We start from the raw sequence: 21382 nt of genomic DNA on the forward strand, positions 1-21382 counted from the left end.
ATCAGCAAGCCCAAAAGGCTCAGTGGTTTAGACCACAGCGCCATCCACATCCCTTAGCCACCAGGTACACAGGAATGGCATGAATCAGTGGTCTCCTTTCCATCCTTTGGGTTAGCATCTGTGCTCAGCAGGCATGGCACACGGAGCATCTGTTTGCCAGAAACCAATGCGCAGAGCTCTCAGCACAGGTACTGATCACCTGTCCAAAAGGGGGGGAAGCAGGCAGGTTAGCTGGCCTGCCTATGGAACAACTGTTGCTCCACACAATGGCTCAATAAGCAACACCTGTCACTCCATACAGGCTTGATGCCAACAGGAAAACCTGCCTGGTACTGCCAAGTGGATGACCGCATGTGGAACAGCAACAAAGGGCTGGCTTGTGCTTATCACATGATGGCTGCCACAACTCCTCATGTGACAACCACAGCATCCAGTGGTGGCATTTTAAGTGACAATGAGCCGCAGCGGACCGGACACTCGTCACTTGTTTGCCACCTCAGTGGAACATGTTGTGTTTGAGGACGTAAAGGCAAAGAGTCAAGTGTTCATCTGTGGGACGTTGCAACTTCTCTAAACTAAAATCCCGTGGCTTTTCCTTTTCGGGGGTGCTTCACCTTGATAATTTTGGTTGCCCTTTTGTGAGCTTCCCCCAGCATTATGACCAGTGCCGGATTTACGTATAAGCTAAACAAGCTATAGCTTAGGACCCCACTCTCTTGGGGGCCCCAAATAAATTAAAGGAAAGGAAAACTAAATGTACATTTCCAAAATATAAGATAAAAAAGCACAAATAAAATAAAATCTACATACAGTGTCAAATAGGGACATGGGTGACGCTGTGGGTTAAACTACAGAGCCTAGGGCTTGCCGATCAGAAGGTTGGCGGTTTGAATCCCTGCGACGGGGTGAGCTCCCGTTGCTCGGTCCCTGCTCCTGCCAACCCAGCAGTTCAAAAGCACGTCAAAGTGGAAGTAGATAAATAGGTACCACTCCAGCGGGAAAGTAAACGGTGTTTACGTGCGCTGCTCTGGTTTGCCAGAAGCGGCTTAGTCATGCTGGCCACATGACCCAGAAGCTGTATGCCGGCTCCCTCAGCCAGTAAATCGAGATGAGCGCCGCAACCCCAGAGTCAGTCATGACTGAACCTAATGGTCAGGGGTCCCTTTACCTTTACCTTACACTGTCAAATGGCTTTAAATACCTATTAGGTCCATAAATTACCATAGAGCATATATTCAACACAAAAAGCAGCAACAATTTGTTGCTGACAAAGGGCAGCTGGACATAGAAAGGGCCCCATTACCTTCAGGAGCTGAGGGCCTCATCAAACCTAAATCCGGCCCTGGCTATAATGGAGTCCTTTCTGAGAGGAGGAGGTCAGGACAGGACACAATATGCCATACGCAGTCGCGCCGTAGAATGGTGTAATCTACAGATTTGTATAATGACATTTTCCGCCTGTGGAATCATTTGGGTGCGAAATGACTGGTCTGGGCTGCTGTTGCATTTTCCTTCCTCACATGTCACACGGTAGAACAGCAGATTATAAATGGGGCTTCCATTCCTCAACTGGACAGGCAGAGCTTAGCTTTAATTAACCCTGCCTCCGTGCAGAAGGAGAGATTAACAGCTTCCCAAAGCCTCTTCCAAGCCCTCTCATTTCATCGAGGCGGCAAAACAATGACCGGTTCTTTGAAGCTGGTCAACTGAAGTGTCCGCCCACCATGTTCCCCCCCGGTGTGCATTGCGCAGATTGCAGAACCCGTCATCAGATGGACTCCGAAAGGCGTCTGGGAGGGGAGAAGGTAGAAGAAAGCACCGATGGAGAAGGGAAGGAACTGGGAATCATTTCAAATCATAGAACTATAGAATTGCAGAGTTGGAAGGGATCCCGGGGGTCATCGACTCCAACCCCATGCAATGCAGGAATCTCCTGCGCCAAGATTTTGGTGACCTCAGTAATAAACGGAAACCTGCCCTTATTCCCTTATGGGGGACGCAAGAGCCCTTAGAGAGTCCTTTGCAGGTTCTCCATCAGTCGGAGAAAATAACAGAGGCCAACCAGAGATTATTGAGAAGCAAAGCAGCTAGTAAGCCTGATCTTTATTCAACTGTTGCAACAGGGTGCTCCCCTCACACGCAGGAGAAAGGAGGAGGACCCAGAAACAGGTGTGCCCACCCTTATAAGACATTTTAAATTGCCCGCCCTGGAGTCCAAGACCACCCCCAGAAACATCATGTCTACATCACAGAAAGGGCGGTCTACAACAGAAATCTGAGTGCGTTGTTTATCTCCTGTCTGGCAGGTTACCTGTTAATGCTTACTTGATTGGATACCCCAGGGAGCCTGGCCAGTCTTTTGTAATGATAAATACTTCGTTCCAGAGCCAGGCCACAGGCTCACCCTATTCATACACAGACATACCCTTAAGACAGGATTTGTGAAGGAAAAGACAATGGGGAGGCTTTTCCATTTTCCTTGACCTTGCAGAGAAATCATTTGGTCAGTTTGGGAGTCAAAAATGGTTTCAGGGCTGTTTTCCTGTGCTGCTTCAGACATGTGGTTTATATAATGATGTACGTGTTTGCTTGGAACATTTATTTTTTATATATAAGAACTTAATTTTTTTATTTCACCTCCAAAGGAGGAATTTCCCTCTCCTTTCCCCCCGCCCCACAGCATATGTGGGACTATGAATGAGGGATGGGTTGAAGGAGTGGCCCACAAGGGGGAGGTCTGTACAGATGTAAAGAGAGGCAGTGCAGTGCAGTGGTTTGAGTGTTGGACCAGGAACATGGGGACCAGGGTTCAAATCCCCCACTTGGCCATGGCGATCTCACTGGGTGACCTTGGGCCACTCACATGAGGATAAAATGGAGAGGAGGAGGAGAACTATGCCTTGCTCTCTTGAGCTCCTCAGAGGGGAGGTGAGATGTAAATGGAATAAATAAATGTTGGAGACCCTCTACCCTGGTCAGCAATAGTGGAGACTCCAGTGCACAGTTGAAACAGACCCCAAACATCATCCAACCCTTCATTGCAGGAACCTCAGCTAAACCATCCATGGCAGATGGCCACCCAAGCTCTGCTTAAAAACCTCCAAGGAAGAAGAGCCCACAACCTGCCCAGGGAGTTCGTTCCACTGCCGAACAGCTTTTACTGTCAGAAAGTTCTTCCTGTTTAGTTGGGACCTCCTTTCTTGTAACTTGAAGCCCTTGTGTCACGGTCTGGTCTACAGGCGATCGAAGTCCCAGCTGAGGATGTCGGGACCGGGATTAAGATGGTGGGGTGGGAGCAGGAACAAGAGTCCGAGGGTCAGGAAGCAGGGAGTCACGAAGTCAAGGGTCCAAGGGTCGAGAAGCAGGGAGTCAGGAAGCCGAGGTCCGAGGATCAGGAAGTAAGAAGCCAAACGCAGCAAGGCAGGAAACGTGTTGCTGTGGCAAAGAGCCGAAGGGAAATGCTGACCTTATATCCCTTCCCGGCTCTTGCCACCAGGTTACCAAGCGGCCTCACCTGTGCGGCCGCGCCTTGCTTCTTCAGAACAAACTTAGGAAGGCCCCAGTCCTGCGAAGCCCTACTGGTCACAGGGCCTGGCTCCTGCACGCACTCCTGACACCTTGCTTCAAGTCCTCTATTCTTGAGAAGCAAAAAAACAAGCTCGCTCCACCTTCCGTGTGACAGCCCTTGAGATATTTGGAGATGGCGATCACCTCTCAGTCTTTTCCTCTCCAGATGAAACATACCCGACTCCTTCAACTCTCTCTCATAAGCCTCATAAGGCTCAGTTTCCACCGTGGCCACCCTCCTCTGTAGACCTTCACACCAACAAGCCACACAGATCCTAGCTTACCCGAAGGAGACCGTTCCACAGTCAAACAACTCTTGCTGTCAGAACGTTTTTCCTGGTCCATACAGCTCAGTATTGTCTACATGGAATGGCAGCAGCTCTTCAGGGTTTCAGGCAAGGAGTCTCTCCTCCCAGCCTTTCCAGGAGATGCCAGCAGGACTTGAACCCAGGGCCTTTTGCTTGCAAGGGAGATCCTCTGCCGCTGAGCTACAGTGCTTCTTAATCCTGCCACCCAATGGCAAAACATCACACAGCTGTGTTTCCTGGGTCAGATGGGAGATGTAGTCCAAAAGGGCTATGTTGGCCAGGGCTGATGGGAGTTGTAGTCCAAAACAGCTGGAGGGCACCAGGTTGGGGAAGAATGGCCTTTGCTCCTTTTCTCCCAGAGGTGTACAACGATGTTTCTGTTCCACTGAGGCCTTGGGAGTGTATTCTGCTGCCAGCGATGCTTCTTTTGAAACGGTTTTATCAAAGATGTTTCATTTGTAATAGTTCCCTTCTCCAATTTAATGCCATTTTGCAAACTGCCTTGAGAACATCTGTCAAGAGGCAGTCTATAAATACTGCGAGCATAAGAGTATATAAGGGGAAAACACAGACAATGAATACTGGAAAGGGACGCAGAGTATCTCTTCCCTTCTCAGATCTTTTAAGCTAATCTTTTGGAGAACAAGGTTAAAAACAACAACAATTAAATCTGAAACCACTCAATTATTGGCTCACAAAATGCACTGCACAGGAGTATTCTTGCGGCCTCTTGCCACAATAAGTCAAAAGGCACTGGTGGTGCTACAAACATCCTCTCTCCACTCCAGGGAAGTTCAGAGGTCCTTAGCAAAGGCCACACTCATCTACAGAGAGCATATTGCACCGATCCTGGCCCAGCCGCACTGGCTGCCAATTAGTCTCCAGCCCCAATTCAAAGTGCTGGTTTTGAGCTATAAAGCCTTAAACGGCTCAAGACGGCAAGACCTCAAGGGCCGCTTCTTCCCATACGAACAGACTCCAACAATTCCAAAATTGCCCTCTGGTTCTGCTGCAACCTACTACTAGCATATCATAGAAAAGTTGGAAGGGAACCCAGTGGTCATCTAGTCCACACAGCCCACCCCATCCCTTAATGCAGGAATCACAGCTCAATAATCTCTGACAGGCGGCCATCCAACCTTTGTTTAAAAAGGTAAAGGTACGCCTGGACCGTTAGGTCCAGTCACGGACGACTCCGGCTCCCTCGGCCTATAGAGCGAGATGTTGCACTGTCAGCGAGCTCTTACCGCCAGAAAGTTTATCCTATAGTTTAGCTAGAATCGCCTTTCTTATCATTTGAATCCATCGGTTCAGATCTTCCGCCCTGGAGCGGCAGAACTTGCACCATCTTCCACTTTGCAGCCCTTTTGATATTGGAAGATGACGCAGGTTTGCCCACTGACTGCGAAGGACTAGCCCTAAGCAGTGGGGTCTCCCACTTCAGTTGCAAAGGCAGCGACCTGGTTCAGCATCCGCCTGTGTGCATCACCCCAAATTGCCCGTCTCCCACCTGCTTAACATCTTAACATCTTCCCCAGGTTGTCCCCGCCGGTGCCAACTGGGACTCTGGCATTGCGCCACTCCGTTATCGTCTCCTCCTTCGGGAGGAGGCAAAGCGCCTCTTCTGTAATGAGCTTCATTGAGCGTGAAATTGAGCGGAAGTCCTTGTCAGCTCCCAAATAAATCAATGGCTCAGATAAATATAGGCAAGAGATGCAGCCGCGTTCCTCAGAAAGATGTAGTGCCATCGCCGTCATTTAAGCATGCTGCCCTGGAGGTTGTTAGACGATGACAGCGGCAATTGATAAAGCACTTCAGGGAGGTTTAGAGTATTTTCTTGCAATCCAAACAACAGCCCTGTAAGGTAGGTCACTATTATTAATCCCCATGGGGTGTGTGGGGGATGAGAATGTCAGAAGAGAATGTCAGAAGAGTCTGCTGGATCAGGCTGATGCAGAGTACAGCTAGTGTGGCCAGAAGCCACAGAAAGCCCTCTTCTCCTCCATCAATTTGTTTAATCCTCTTTTAAAGGCTCCCAGGTTGGTGGCTATCATGGCCTCCTGTGGCAGGGAGTTCTATAGTCTATGCACAAAGAAGTCGTTCCTTTTATGTGTCCTGAATCTTTTAACATTCAGCTTCTTCTTTTTTATGGTTTATTAATGTTTATATTTTGTTTTGGTTTTTTTCATTTACATTTCACTTATTTGTTAACATTCTTATATTACATTGGTAAACGTTGTCATATTACATTACAGGACTTACTATAATATAATTTCCAACATGTATACAAAAATTATATAAATTTTTTATATACCTAGAAAGAAAATGAAACAAAAAGAAAAAAGAAAGAAGAGAAAAAACAAAAACAATCCCCCCCAATCATATACATACCAACACACTAGACTTCCTGTCTTTCCTGTTGTATATTCCTTTTTCACAAATGAATGTACTCTTATTATTGTATATTTCTTTACGTATTATCTAATACATTCCTATATCAATATGTGTTCTTAGTCTTATTTCTCAGCTCTGTCTCACTCCAGCGTCAATCAAATGCTAGCATAGATAGCGAACCTTTACTGTATTTTTGAACATAAGTTTTATATCTATCCCACTTTTCCATCTAACATTCAGCTTCACTGGGCGACCACGAGAGATGGATAAAAGCATTTCTCTGTCTACTTTCTCGTGTCATAAACTTCTCCCAGGCACAGCAGACTTTCTTCATAGAAAGACTTTCTCCGTCTCCTTGATCATTTGGGCACCCTGAACCTTTCTCAACACTACAATATCCGGTGACCAGCGCAATATTCCCAGTGTGGTTGTACTACGAGAGAGAGTGAGGTGGCTTGAAGCCACCTTGTGAGTTCGTGGCAAGGACAGGATTCGGAACTGGTGCCTTCGGGGGAACTTCAGAGTGACATGGTCCCCTTTGACATGGGTGCCTCCATTCTTAAACCTCCTTCCCCCTGTGTCCATCCTTTTTGATGTTGAAGAATCATTGAAGAATCATTGAAGTGTTGAAGCTCTTGTTGTGAACACATCGTGGCTGATATGCTTGGCATTCTACTGGAAAAGAAAAGGGGGAGGGGGCAAATCATATCCCTGCCCCAAGGAGCTTACAGTCTAATGTAAGGCACAAGGGCGCCGAATCTGACCAAATGCAGCGACATGTATATCTGGCTTTGTTGTAGGTGGGATAAGGGCTCCCAGGACCGAGTCCTTGTGGAAAAGATGAAATTTGCATCATGGGCCATTTGGAGAGAGGGAGAAAGGGGTATTCTTCATTAAACATATTCAGTGATTCCCCCACCCCCGGTGGAACCCAAAATGACTTAGAGCAATAAATAAACAATATACATTTAAAACCATCACAAAGCAAAGCATTGCAAAATCTAAAAGGCGGCCCCGTTTTTAAAAAGGAGGATTAAAGCAACCCAACTGTTCTGCGTGCCCACAGTCCTGGGTAATTCACTAAATTAGGTCGCAGAATAGTGTTACAAAAGTTTGGTGCCTCCTCCTCTCTCTGCTGAGCGGTGGCAAGAGTCCAGGGGGTTCCAGGCACTCACCCAGGGTCTGTGGTCCTTTGCAGAATTGAGACACGGTGGAGACTGTCTTAGCTTTAAGAAATGTGGCTTAGTCCCCTATTTACACCTTCAGTTTGCATGGAAGGAGCCTTGATTTTACAGCATGGTCCTTCCAAGAGAGGCTTGTGTAGTCCTGGGGTCCGAGGCATCTCTCCCAGCCAGCCAGCCTTCAGCCAGCCTGCCCAAAATGGAGCCCAGTCTTTCTTCTTCCTTCCTCTTCCCAGTACACCTTGCTAAGAACTGTCACCTCACACCCAGGTACCCTGGCAACCTTCCAAACCTCCAGTCTCTGTTCACATCTCAGGGCGAGTGGGGAGGACAGTTCTCTCGAATTGCCAGTGGTCCTCAATGGCCCTCTCTTGTTTCTTAATGTACAGTGGTACCACGGGTTAAGAACTTAATTCATTCCGGAGGTCCATTCTTAACCTGAAACTGTTCTTAACCTGAAGCACCACTTTAGCTAATGTGGCCTCCTGCTGCCGCTGCGCCGCTGCTGGACAATTTCTGTTCTCATCCTGAAGCAAAGTTCTTAACCCGAGGTATTATTTCTGGGTTAGCGGGGTCTGTAACCTAAAGCGTATGTAACCTGAAGCGTATGTAACCTGAGGTACTACTATATCTTGGCCAGGTCATTTTGCGTAGGCTAACCCAGGAATTCCTTCAACCTGTAGTTCTTCCTTCACATCCCAAATAATCAAAATCCCACCATTTATTAATTTCTAGGGTTTAGCCCCCATCCCACCCCCCAGAAATCTAAAACAATAAGATCAAAACTGGTTCCCAGAGTGCAGCATAGCTCCCTTCCTAGAGTAATTTGGAGAGATCCGAGGTGACTCGGAAACTACAACTAATCCAGAATGCGGCAGCTAGACTAGTGACTGGGGGCGGCCGCCGAGACTACATAACACCGGTCTTGAAAGACCTACATTGGCTCCCAGTACGTTTCCGAGCACAATTCAAAGGGTTGGTGCTGACCTTTAAAGCCCTAAATGGCCTCAGCCTGGTATACCTGAAGGAGCGTCTCCGCCCCCATCGTTCTGCCCGGACACTGAGGTCCAGCGCCGAGGGCCTTCTGGCGGTTCCCTCACTGCGAGAAGCCAAGTTACAGGGAACCAGGCAGAGGGCTTTCTCGGTAGTGGCACCCGCCCTGTGGAACACCCTCCCACCAGATGTCAAAGCGATAAACAACTACCTGACATTCAGAAGACATCTTAAGGCAGCCCTGTTCAGGGAAGTTTTTAATGTGTGATATTTTAGTGTATTTTGGGTTTCTATGGAAGCCGCTCAGAGTGGCTGGGGAAACCCAGCCAGATGGGCGGGGTACAAATAATAAATTATTATTATTATTATTATTATTATTATTATTATTATTATTAACACATTTCTTCTCCATCTGTTGCCCGGCCTGGGCTGTCCAGTGGGTGTTGAAGAATCCTTTTAGCCTTATTTAGCTTTTTCTCTTTCATTGCAGTACTTCAGTTGCAAGACAGTGAAAAGAAAGGCTCTCATGGCAATTGCCAATCGATACGTGAAACATTTAAAAAATCGTGGGGGGAAACCATCTGAAACAAACCACAGTTGTTTTTAAGGCATATGCTGCAAAGTTCATCTATCAAAGTAAAGGCCTTTCAGAAAAGGGACATTTGTGCTATTATTTTCACTGACACAAATCACAAAGCCCAGAGACACTGCTTTGCACTCTGGGGATGCTCCAGGAACAGTCAATGTCTGTGTGTCACACACAAACTGCAAGAAGAATGTTGTCCCTACTCTCAAAGGACCTGGGTTCCTGCATAGGCCATTTATTAGTTTAAAAAGACAGCTGTGCTGCTTTTTGAAGATTGCAACATGGTGTGAGATCCATAAAATTCACCAAGGTGGTTAATACAATAAGATTACCTGGAGTCCTGTGTCCAGTTCTGGGTGCCACAATTTAAGAAGGATGCTGACAAGCTGGAAGGTGTGCAGAGGAGGGCGACCAAGATGCTCAGGGGTCTGGAAAAACCAAGCCTGATGGGGAACGGTTGAAGGAGCTGGGAAAGAGGATATATGATACAGTAGCAAGCTTGCTTTCTCCTGCTCTGGAGGGTAGGACTCGAACCCATGGCTTTAAAGAGATTCGGACTAAGCATTTGGAAGAACTTGGACTAGATGCCCCTTGGAGGTCCCTCCTGATTCTACAATTCTAGGACGGCATGAGGTGGTAGTCGTAACTGCATTTTTTAAAAAAAAGTATTCTGGAATGTTTTACTTGTTGCCATAAACCGCTTTGTAGGCAGTCACGAAATCAAAAGACGCCTGCTTCTTGGGAAAAAAGCAATGACAAACCTAGACAGCATCTTAAAAAGCAAAGACATCACCTTGCCGACAAAGGTCCGTATAGTTCAAGCTCTGGTTTTCCCAGTAGTGATGTATGGAAGCGAGAGCTGGACCATAAAGAAGGCTGATCGCCGAAGAATTGATGCTTTTGAATTATGGTGCTGGAGGAGACTCTTGAGAGTCCCATGGACTGCAAGAAGATCAAACTGATCCATTCTGAAGGAAATCAGCCCTGAGTGCTCACTGGAAGGACAGATCCTGAAGCTGAGGCTCCAAGACTTTGGCCACCTCATGAGAAGAGAAGACTCCCTGGAAAAGACCCTGATGTTGGGAAAGATGGAGGGTACAAGGAGAAGGGGACGACAGAGGACGAGATGGTGGGACAGTGTTCTCGAAGCTACCAACATGAGTGTGACCAAACTGTGGGAGGCTGTGGAAGACAGGAGCCTGGCGTGCTCTGGTCCAGGGGGTCACGAAGAGTTGGACACGACTAAATGACTAAACAACAGCAATGCATGTTTGCCTGAAAAGTGTTATACAGATAGGATAAATAAATAAATAGATGGTGCTTATTTCTGCTGAAGGCCCCAGGTTCAGTCCCATGGGGCTTATGCCAGTTGGGCTGGGAGAGAGCCCTGCCTTAAATTCCAGAGAGCTGCTGCCAGTCCGTGTAGACAGTATTAAGCTAGATGGACCAAGGTCCTGGTGGTTTGATCCTGAGCAAACTCCACCTCCCTCTACCCCCGGCGTGGCAGTGTCACACCGCTGCCTCCTTCCCACCCGGCCTCCAACGCTCGGCTTCGCTGCTCCCCTGCCGCAACGTGCCCGTCTCCGTGGCCAAATTCAGCACAGCTTCATTACGGACGTTACTATTACGGGTGGAGAGCGAGCAATTTGCAGGCGCTGCTCAGCCTGGAGGGAGACTGCCGAACCCTTCATTTGTCTGGAAGGGGTGATTTAGACAAATCAGGGCCTCAGAGATCGGGAACAGCTGAGGCGGAACAAAACAGAGGGCATGTTTCTGTGGCACCAGAACGTCGAATCACTCAGCGGCGACTGCATTATTTCCGATATTAGCTAAAGATAATAGCTCCGCGTCCCACTCGACTGGCATGAATTGTGCTTACTGACTTCAGCATGCCTCTCTGCGTCGTTGCCTCCAGCAGGCCTGGAGTTGTGGGGTTGGGGACTCCATCTGCCCACAGCTATGGTGCAGCGATGTGCATCACCCATGGGCATACATAAGGGACGCGGGTGGCACTGTGGTCTAAACCACTGAGCCTCTTGGGCTCGCCGACTGGAAGGTCGGCTGTTTGAACCCCCGTGACAGAGTGAACTCCCGTTGCTCTGTCCCAGCTCCTGCCAACCTAGCAGTTCGAAAGCACACCAGTGCAAGTAGATAAATAGGTACCGCTGTGGCGGGAAGGTAAATGGGGTTTCCATGAGCTCTGGCTTCCGTCTCGGTGTCCTGTTGTGCCAGAAGCAGTTTAGTCCTGCTGGCCACATGACCCGGAAAGCTGTCTGCAGAAAAACGCCGGCTCCCTCGGCCTGAAAGCAAGATGAGCGCCACAACCCCATAGTCGCCTTTGACTGGACTTAACTGTCCAGGGGTAACAGTAACAACCTTCTTTTAAAGCCGTCTAAGTTGGTGGTGCTGTGGGTTAAACCACAGGGCCTAGGGCTTGCTGATCAGAAGGGCGGCGGTTTGAATCCCTGCGATGGGGTGAGCTCCCGTTGCTCAGTCCCAGCTCCTGCCAACCTAGCAGTTCGGAACCATGCCAGTGCAAGTAGATAAGTAGGTCCCACTATGGCGGGAAGAACTTCCTGACAGTAAGAGCTCTTTCAAAGTGGAACAGGTTGTGGACTCCCCTTCTTTGGAGGTTTTTAAGCAGAGGTTGCCATGGGTACTTTAGCTGAGATCCTTGCATTGCAGGGGGTTGGACTAGATGGCCCCTTGGGGTTCCGTTCATTTTTACAATTCTACGATTCCATGTCACAAAGATGGCATTGCTTCTGGGGCACCCAGCATCTTCTGGCCACACCCTGGACCAGGCATAGGCAAACTCAGCCCTTCAGATGCTTTGGGACTACAATTCCCATCATCCCTGACCACTGGTCATGTTAGCTAGAGATTTTGGGAGTTGTAGTCCCGAAACATCTGGAGGGCCAAGTTTGCCTATGCTTGCCCTGGACCATTAGGATTTTAGAATTGTGCAATTGGAAGGGACCTCTGTTTAGGGAAGTTTTTAATGTTTGAAGTTTTATTCTGTTTTTAGTGTTCCATTGGGAGCCGCCCAGAGTGGCTGGCAAAACCCAGCCAGATGTGCGGGGTATAAATATTCTTATTCTTATTACCTCAAGTGTCATCCAGTCCAGCCCCCGGCAATTCCCAAATTTGTTTTGGGGAAAATGATTTTCATCTGCAGTAGAAAACAATGCAATCGAATAAGAAGAGAGGGAGGTAGAACAGCCAGTCCACCAAGAGAACAGCCACACCAGCCCATTCAGCTAAGCCCCCCTGAAGAGGATTTAATTGTGAGGCTCCTCAGTGGTGAAGACATTGGGAGACAATTAGCAGCAAAATAGTATTAATCTGTTCCGGGAGGTTGCAAGACGCTGGCTATCTGGGGCATGGGGTGGGGTAGAGGCATGCAGGAAGTTGGGTTTTTATTCCAGAAAGCTGTGCCAACAGCGCTTGGGTACTGTGGCCTGTCGCCTGCCCTCCACAGTCCCCCTCTTCTCTCGGCGCTAATGGCCTGGCGTCTCCTGGGCGCCTTTGCCAGCCTCCCTGACACACTTAATAGGCTCATGCGGATGTCCAAATCAGAGTTAATTGGAGCCAGAAGCAGCGCTGTTTCATCTTGGGAAAAGCAGCCAGCTCCTTTTTCGGGTGCCTGAGCTTCATGTGGATCTAGGATTCTGAGGAGGCACTGCAAATCCTCCATTGGATGCTGTGTGATGACAGCCTTATGTTTTTATGTATATAGGAAGATAGGGCTCTTCTGATGTTCTGGTGCCAAGCTGTACTGGGCTTTATTCACGCAAACCAGCACCATGAACTTAGCCCAGTAGCTAATTGATAGTCGCTGTGACTTATTCTGCAATGGCTTAACACAGCATAACAATCTGTACTCTTTAACCCTCAGGAAAGAGTGTATGTCTACCTCCTGGATGGGGAAACCCGGCTGACGTGCAACGACCCACCCCATGAGTTGCCACAGGAGGGAAAGCTTGGGTAAGCTATATCATCTCTATGTGGGGGTTGGATTTCATATAAAGAGATCGCAGTGTAACACCAGCATTACCATCTTCTGCAAGAGTAGTGCTATAACGGAGAATATGATACTGATTTTATTAGTCAAGAAAGAGAGTGCATCGGCTGTAACATTCTTATTATTTTCCCATCTTTTAATAGATTACACATATAGTCCTAGTGGTGCAGCAATGAAACCGCTAGCATATTGGCAAAGTTAGTTGGCTCTGTTGGGATGCGCGGATGGCGCTGTGGGTTAAACCACTGAGCCTAGGGCTTGCTGATGAGAAGGTTGGCGGTTTGAATCCCCGCGACGGGGTGAGCTCCCGCTGCTCGGTCCCTGCTCCTGCCAACCTAGCAGTTCGAAAGCATGTCAAAGTGCAAGTAGATAAAGAGGTACCACTCCGGCAGGAAGGTAAACGGAGTTTTCGTGCGCTGCTCTGGTTCGCCAGAAGCGGCTTAGTCATGCTGGCCACATGACCTGGAAGCTGTACGCCGGCTCCCTCGGTCAATAAAGCGAGATGAGCGCTGCAACCCCAGAGTCGGTCACGACTGGACCTAATGGTCAGGGATCCCTTTACCTTTACCTTTATGCTGGCTCTGGTATGGTTTCAAAGTGGAGGGGGGACAGCATGTTGAGATTCCTGCATTGCAGAGGGTTGAACTAGATGACCTGTGGGACCCTTCCAACTCTACAATTCTATGATTCTATGATTGCACTCTAATACAAAAAAAAAAAAAATCCCCAACAACTTCAGCCCATTTGCTGCCTTCTTTCCTCTCGGTCTTAACGTGAAAATGCCGGTCTGATCACTCTCAAATTTCCTTTCACAAAGCCTTTCGCTTTTCACAAGCTCACTCAGCCACAGTGTGTCAGTCTAATTCACAACAGCTAATTCCTGGTGGTGATTTCTGATTGTACCTTTTATTTTTATTTTATTTTTACAGATTGGGATTGTGGGGTGGGTGCCACAGACTACACACCTCTGAACTCCAGGACAGGGAAAGAGCATTTTTCTTGAAGGCTATGCATACTGAGCAGAGAGAATTCTCCATATTGACTGGAGAATGTACAATAGCCGAACACGGTGCAGGTGTTTGCGTGACGTCACAGGCGCTAGCCAATTGGTGTCCTTCACAGCTGGGTTTTGCAGCGGATTTGAAGAACCTGTTTATTTTTAGCTTGACCCTGGTGAGGAAAAAAAATACATGTGCATTGAATGGAGTGGTGGTTCCAAACCTGCTCCTCTGCTGTAACTGTTAAATCTGTTTTTCTCCAAACGTTATTGAGGGTTTTTATTATTTTTATTTTAAAAAAAGGGGCTTTGTGTTTCTGCTGGAAAGAGGAAAGGATGCAAAACTGCCCATAATGATTCCAAATCGCCCTGCTTTATCTGCGGCCGCCGGTCTATCACTTGCAAATCAACTTGCCACGGTCAACAAACCAGTTATGTGAAAGGCGATTGCTCTCCCTCTGCAAAAATAACTTGTTATCTGAGTTACGATTCACTCGACTGCGGCATGTTCTCCTGGTCCCATCTGGACCTATAAAGTGCATCCACTTCAGTGACCTCACAGAGATAGATAGATGCACATAAAGCCACTCTCGCTGTGTGGATACAAGATACGAAGTTTTATAACCCTTCGCTAAAGCCTGCCAAGAACAGGCCAAGGGTCTGCTCAACCCAAGCACAATATGCAGTCTTCTTGGTCAAAGCCACTGCAGGTCAAAGGCAGCCTTCTCAGGTAGCTATTGATTTCATTTACTTATTTTACTAATACCCTACCTTTCCTCCAAGGGATGCGGGTGGCGCTGTGGTCTAAACCACTGAGCCCCTTGGGCTTGCCTATCAGAAGGTTGGTGGTTCGAATCCCCGTGACGGGGTGAGCTCCCATTGCTCAGACCCTGCTCCTGCCAACCTAGCAGTTTGAAAGCACGTCAAAGTGCAAGTAAATAAAGAGGTACCGCTCCGGCAGGAAGGTAAACGGAGTTTTCGTGCACTGCTCTGGTTCGCCAGAAGCGGCTTAGTCATGCTGGCCACATGACCCGGAAGCTGTACGCCGGCTCCCTCGGCCAGTAAAGTGAGATGAGCGCTGCAACCCCAGAGTCGTCCGCGACTGGACCTAATGGTCAGGGGCCCCTTTACCTTTATGTTTCCTCCAATGAGCTCAAGGGGGCATGCACAGTTTTCGTGTTCCCCCTCACAACAACCCTGTGGGGTAGGCTAAGCTGAGAGGCAGCCACTGTGAGCTAAGGTCAGTCAGTGAGATTCAAGCGGCAGAGTAGAGATTTGAACCCTGGTCGCCCAGGCCCTAGACTGACACTTTTAACTATTACACCACCACTGAGACCAGAAAGCAAGAGGAATTGATGGATGGATGGATGGATGGATGTATGGATGATATTTCTATGCTGTTTTTCTTTCAAATGTTTCCCAAAGCGCCTTATAATAGCTTAGTTGGTTAGAGTGTGATTCTGACATATTCCTGCACTGCAGGGAATTGGATTAGATGGTCCTCAAGTTTCCTTCCAACTCGTGTGATTCTGTGAGAAATAACAGGTAGAACATAATAGGGCATCACTAGTACGTCACAAATCATATAGAATAATTTGCACTGCAAAGAAAGCAACAACCAAAAAATGAGCTATATATCGCAATTAAAGCAAAAGTCTTGTTATATGGTTAACAAATCAAGATGGCATTTACGACTGACAAAACAATAATTAACAGCATTAGCAAAATAGCAACCAAAGACCATACTCTCCACACCCCCAAGACTCAAAATCTTTTATTCTGTTTCACTCATTAAACTACATATACAGCTAATGCACGCTCAGCTGCCCTGCTCTATTGCACTGACTGTGGGACTAGGACGGAAAAGAGAAATCTAAGAGCTGAAATCTCCCTGAGGAGGTTTAGAGAAAGCTTTCCCAGCCTGGCGCCCTCCCGGTGCTTTGCGCTATAATTCCCACCAGCGCCAGCATCCCGTAGCGCTGCATCAACTACAGCTCCTCAATGACCAGAGGCAGCTGCTCTGCTTTTCCCTCCTTAGTGCCAGCCCTTTTTGGTGCGCTTGCGGCTACTCGGCTGCAACCCGACAGCCAGTCTGGGAGAGGTGCCAGTTGCCAGCGGCAGATTAATGCCCTCCCCAGGCTGTTTACAGCCCCTGGCTGTTATCTACTGCAAACAAGTCAGCGGCAGGCAGACAAATCGTTTTCCATGGATATTGCTCCGCTGCCTCAGAGGATAAGACGGCCTCCGTCGGCCAGGAGTCACCCTGCCCACACCCAGCCCCTTTGCAGCTCTCGGACTAGCACACTGGGCTCTGGGAGGCTCTCGTGAGATCATAGAATTACAGAATTGTAGAGTTGCAAAGGGACCCCCAAGGATCATCCAGCCCAGCCCCCTGCAATGCAGGAATCTCAGCTGAAGCATCCATGACAGGTGGCCATCCAACCTTTGCTTAAAAACATCCAGCGAATCCCATGAGATCTCGGCTGGTCCTGTGAGATGTTGTGAGAGCCTTCCAGAGCCTCTTAAGCAAGGAGGAGAACTTAAAAGCTCTCTGCCTTGCATAGGGTAGGAGACCTTTCCAGTGCAGCAGGTTAAGAAAGGTAAGGTTGCTCCAAGGGGGTGGTTCAAGCATGTACTGTATTTTTTGTTCTATAAGACTCACTTTTTCCCTCCTAAAAAGTAAGGGGAAATGTGTGTGCGTCTTATGGAGCGAATGCAGGCTGCGTAGCTATCACAGAAGCCAGAACAGCAAGCGGGATTTCTGCTTTCACTGCGCAGCGATCCCTTTTGCTGTTCTGGCTTCTGAGATTCAGAATATATTTTTTCTTGTTTTCCTCCTCCAAAAACTAGGTGTGTCTTGTGGTCTGGTGCGTCTTATAGAGCGAAAAATACGGTAAGCTCCACGCAACTTGCAAATCAACCGTATAAACAGACAAGCAGTGCTCAACTTAGAGCAGGGGTCAGCAAGGTTCCCTCATAAGGTTGGTTTCCTAAGACTTGAGGGCGTCTTATGTTAGAATCACAGAACTGTAGATTTGGAAGGGGCCCCACGGGTCATCCAGCCCAACCCCCTGCAATGTAGGTTAAAATCTGCAGTCCAGCTGAGTCAGATTGCTCCTAGCTGCCCGTGGTCTTCCCCTGCTTGGGGAAGAACTGGTTGATAGGCCGAGCAAACAGATTCCTATAACCACACACTGCCTGGCAGGATCAGGGAATATGAAGGTTGGCTATGCTGCAGCGCCACTGCTGCATGTGGCCGGCAGGTGGTACTGCAACCACAGCTTCGGAGGGGTCAGATGGTGGAAGGAGCCCACCTGAATCTCACTGGCCTTATAAAAGCCTGACAGTTGCCCCGGCACCTTGATCAAGTAGCACCATCTCTCCATCGCAGGTTGGGATTCCAGGGCTGCCAGCCCAAACGGGAGCAAAGAACTTAGCTGGCTAATGAATTGCTCTTAAAGGAATGGTGAACGGCCATCCCTGGACGGAGGCATTGCACTGGGGTGCAGCTGCAGGAGCAATTTTAACAGTCCTTCAGTTGCACAGCTACTATTCCGGTGGCAAATGTTTGCTTATCAGGACACTTCTTGTGCTTTTATAGCCTTGCACACACGGGAGCTGCCGGAGGTTTATGGCCTGCTATTCATTTTAAGGTCTGTTTGTTCATAGGGCCTTTTAGCACTTTTTTCTGGAGATAGCAGATGAGGCTGCGGGGGGTGGGGGGTGGAGAGGAGCTCACTTCTTCACCCTTTCTTGGCACCTGGATGAAACTGCTCCCCTCGTTTCAGGGACGGCTTCTTTTGCAAAAGACGTTAATCAGGAAGCTGCATTGTACTGAATCAAACCTTTAGACCACTTAGTTCAGAACTGCCTGCTCTGACCGGCAGCATCTGTGCAGGCTTTGGGGGCCTTTCCACCCTACCTGCAGATGCCATTGGAGGCCAGACCTGAGACTATCTGCCTGCAAGGTGGATGCTATCTCATCCAGCCATGGCCCCTCCTCTGCCCTAGGGAGCTGCCCTCCGTGAGTCAGACCTTTGGTCCACCTAGCTCAGTATTGTCTACACTGACTGGCAGAAGCTCTAATAGAATCATAGACTTGGAAGGGACCACAAGCGTCATCTAGTCCAACCCCCTGCAGTGCAGGAATCTCAGCTAAAGCATCTGTGACAGATGGCCTTCCAAGCTCTGCTTAGAAGTCTCCAAGGAACAAGAGTCCACCAGCTTCCAAAGGAGACTCTTCCACTGCCAAACAATTCTTGCTGTCGGAAAGCTCTTCCTGATGTTTAGTTGGAATCTCCTTTCTTGTAACCCGAAGCCATGGGTTCGAGTCCTACCTTCCAGAGCAGGATAAAACAAGCTTGTTCCCTCTTCCATGTGACAGCCCTTCAGATATTTGAAGATGGCTGTCATATCTCCTCTCACTCTCCTCTTTTCCAGGCTAAACATACCCAGCTCCTTCAACCCCTCCTCATCAGGCTTGGTTTCCAGACCCCTGATCATCTTGGTTGCTCTCCTCTGCCCACCACCTTCAAACTTGTCAACACCCTTCTTAAATTGTGGTGCCCAAAAGTGGACACAGGACTCCAGGTGTGGTCTGACCAAGGCAGAATAGAATGGGACTATTGCTTTCCTTGAGCTGGATACTAGACTTCTGTTGATGCAGCCTAGAATAGTGTTAGCCTTTTTCGCTGCTGCATCACACTGTGGACTCATGTTCAGCTTGTGGTCCACCAAGACCCCTAGTTCCTTTCCACATGTACTGCTATTAAGCCAGGTGTCCCCCATCCTATATTTGTGCAGCTGGTTCTTCCTGCCTAAATGCCTTCAGGGTTTCAGACTGGGGACTTTCCCAGCCCTACATAGAAAAGTCATTTGGGACTGAACCTGGCACCTTCTGTCTGCAAAGCAGCTGCTCTGACACTGAACTGCAGCCTTTCCCCTTGGGAAGGGAGAAATAATACCACGGGTGCAAAGTGAATGCAAACTTCCCTGGGATTCAGACAACCATCTGCCCACCCGTTTCTTTAAAAGTCATTTAAAAAAAAAAAAGAGGAAAAATAAATGCCCTCAGCCCTCTTGTCTAAGGCCAGCCAAATCTCCGAAACCCTGAAATTTCAGTGAGATGTGACTGCCTCCCAATTTTGTGGGGTGTCTTTGTCACCTCCCCATCACCCCACAAAATAAAACCTGGACCAAAAGATGCAGCCAAGCTTTAAAAAGTCCAACGGTGTCAATAGTTCACAGCCACCAAGTCCTGTAATGGCAGGGGTGATCTTTCCCCAGGGATCAAAAGGGCCAGAATGGCGCTCACGCCACTCTCCTCCCCCTTCCCTGGGTTATAAAGAGGTTAAGGCCACCACTAAACTCTCTGAATAGAAGGAGAAGGGCAGGGACAGCAGGGAGGTCCCACTCCTCGCTCGCTCGCTCGCCTGGGGGGTAATCGCTGCTCGCCGTGGGCGATCAGGAAAGCGGCGAATTACCCCTCCGCCAAACGGCAGGGCCCATTTCTGTGCAGCATGGCAATAAGCGCATATTGGGAATAATAATAGCAACAAATTAGAGACCGAGAGAGAGGGGGAGAGATTTGATTTGTTTCTGTCGCTTTTGCAGAGAGGGAGGGGCGGAGGAAAACCTGTCTCTGAAGGGCTGTCAAGAGAAGCATGTTGCGCTTCAGATTGACACACAGGGGGCAGGCATGTAGGCAGCGAAGTACAATAGGCAGGCAATCCAACATGCGTCTGATTTTGGATTTTTTTTAAGCGTGTGGGATGGCAGTGCTACCCCAGGAGGCGAGAAAACGCAAGAATACAGCGCGATCATTTTTGTTCAACTTTCAAATGGGGGGGGGGCGTGTGTGTGTGTTTATGATTTGCATTCTTTTAAAAACTGACAGAGATGATTCATGCCAACCCCGCTTTGCCAGCAAGGCATATTTCATCTCGTTTAGCTGCGTGGCGAGCCGCTGTTAATTGCATCCACGGAACACATCAAACGGAACCGGAGATAAATTGGAAATGGAGACTGACATGAAACGGAAGACAGCCAGATCCGTGCCTCTGTATCACACGTGCACCTTCCTTCCGTGCCCTCAAGGTTGTTGGCCTGGGTTTATTTTCTCACCTTCGAAACACACTTTGTGGGCTCCTGCAGTGTAGGCTTTGCTTTCATCTCCTGGAAAAATCCTGGGGGCGCCATCCTGCCTGGCAGAAGCAGACGGGCAGGAAAAGGTCCGTCCGCACAGAATTGAACTGTGGAACTCACTCCCACTGGAGGAAGTGATGAGTATCAACCTAGAAGGCTTTAAGCCAAGGTTGGACGGCCATCTGTCAGGGATGCTTCCTGCGTTGCAGGGGGTTTAGGGCTAGATGACCCTTGCACTCCCCTTGTTAGCATTTCACTCCTCCGTTGCTGGATGTGTGATTGTTACATCACATGTCTGTGTTTACTTTCCAGGCTTGGGAAGTGTGAGAACGGAAGTCAGTCCTATCTCTCTAACTAGATATTCATTTTAGGTGGTGACTACAGATGAGATTTGTGTGCTCATTTAGTGTAGTCAATTGGAACTCTAGCAAAACGGGAAAACCCTATAGTGGTGTTTTACACTACCCTAACCTTTGAGCAATGAGAGAATCCAGGGTTCATCTTCCTTGAAATAAAGGTCAGTGGTGCCTTTAGGATACAGGCTCCTTATTTGCACGTGTATGCAACCTAAGTATAGTACCTTGGGTTAAGTACAGTACCTCGGGTTAAGAACTTTGCTTCAGGATGAGAACAGAAATCACATGGTGGTGGCACAGTGGCAGCAGGAGGCCCCATTAGCTAAAGCGGTACCTCAGGTTAAGAACAGTTTCAGGTTAAGAACGGAACTCCAGAACGAATTAAGTTCTTAACCCGAGGTACCACTGTACATTAAAACAGTCATTAAAGAGGGCTGCCTTCAGATGTCTTCTAAACATCAGATAGTTGACGATTTCCTTGACATCTGATGGGAGGATGTTCCACAGGGCTGGCGCCACCACCGAGAAGGCCCTCTGCCTGGTTCCCTGTAACTTCGCTTCTCGCAGGCAGGGAACTGCCAGAAGGCCCTTGGAGCTGGACCTCTGTATCTGGACTGAATGATGGGGATGCAGACGCTCCTTCAAGTCTGCTGGGCCGCGGCCGTTTCAGGCTTTAAAGGTCAGCACCAACACTTTGAATTGTTCTTGGAAACGTACTGGGAGCCAATGTAGGTCTTTCAGTACCGGTGTTATATGGTCTCGGCGGCCCCAGTCACCAGTCTAGTATCTTCTCTTAGCTTCTAAACCTCCCCGGGTACAAGACTCCAAGAAT

The 21382-nt window shown here is 48.6% G+C and overlaps 1 protein-coding gene across 6 annotated transcripts in view; it reads left to right on the forward strand.

The window, feature by feature from the left end:
* Window positions 1-21382, forward strand: part of PDE2A (phosphodiesterase 2A) — a 353586-nt gene that overhangs the window by 259006 nt on the left and 73198 nt on the right. For all 6 annotated transcript variants that reach the window (XM_083609655.1, XM_083609657.1, XM_083609658.1 and 3 more), the window contains one exon: window positions 12928-13016. In XM_083609655.1, the coding sequence (XP_083465781.1) occupies window positions 12928-13016 (89 nt within the window). The remainder of the gene's footprint in view (window positions 1-12927; window positions 13017-21382) is intronic.

This window comes from Podarcis filfolensis, assembly GCF_964270895.1.
Source record: "Podarcis filfolensis genome assembly, chromosome: 4".
Taxonomy (NCBI): domain Eukaryota; kingdom Metazoa; phylum Chordata; class Lepidosauria; order Squamata; family Lacertidae; genus Podarcis; species Podarcis filfolensis.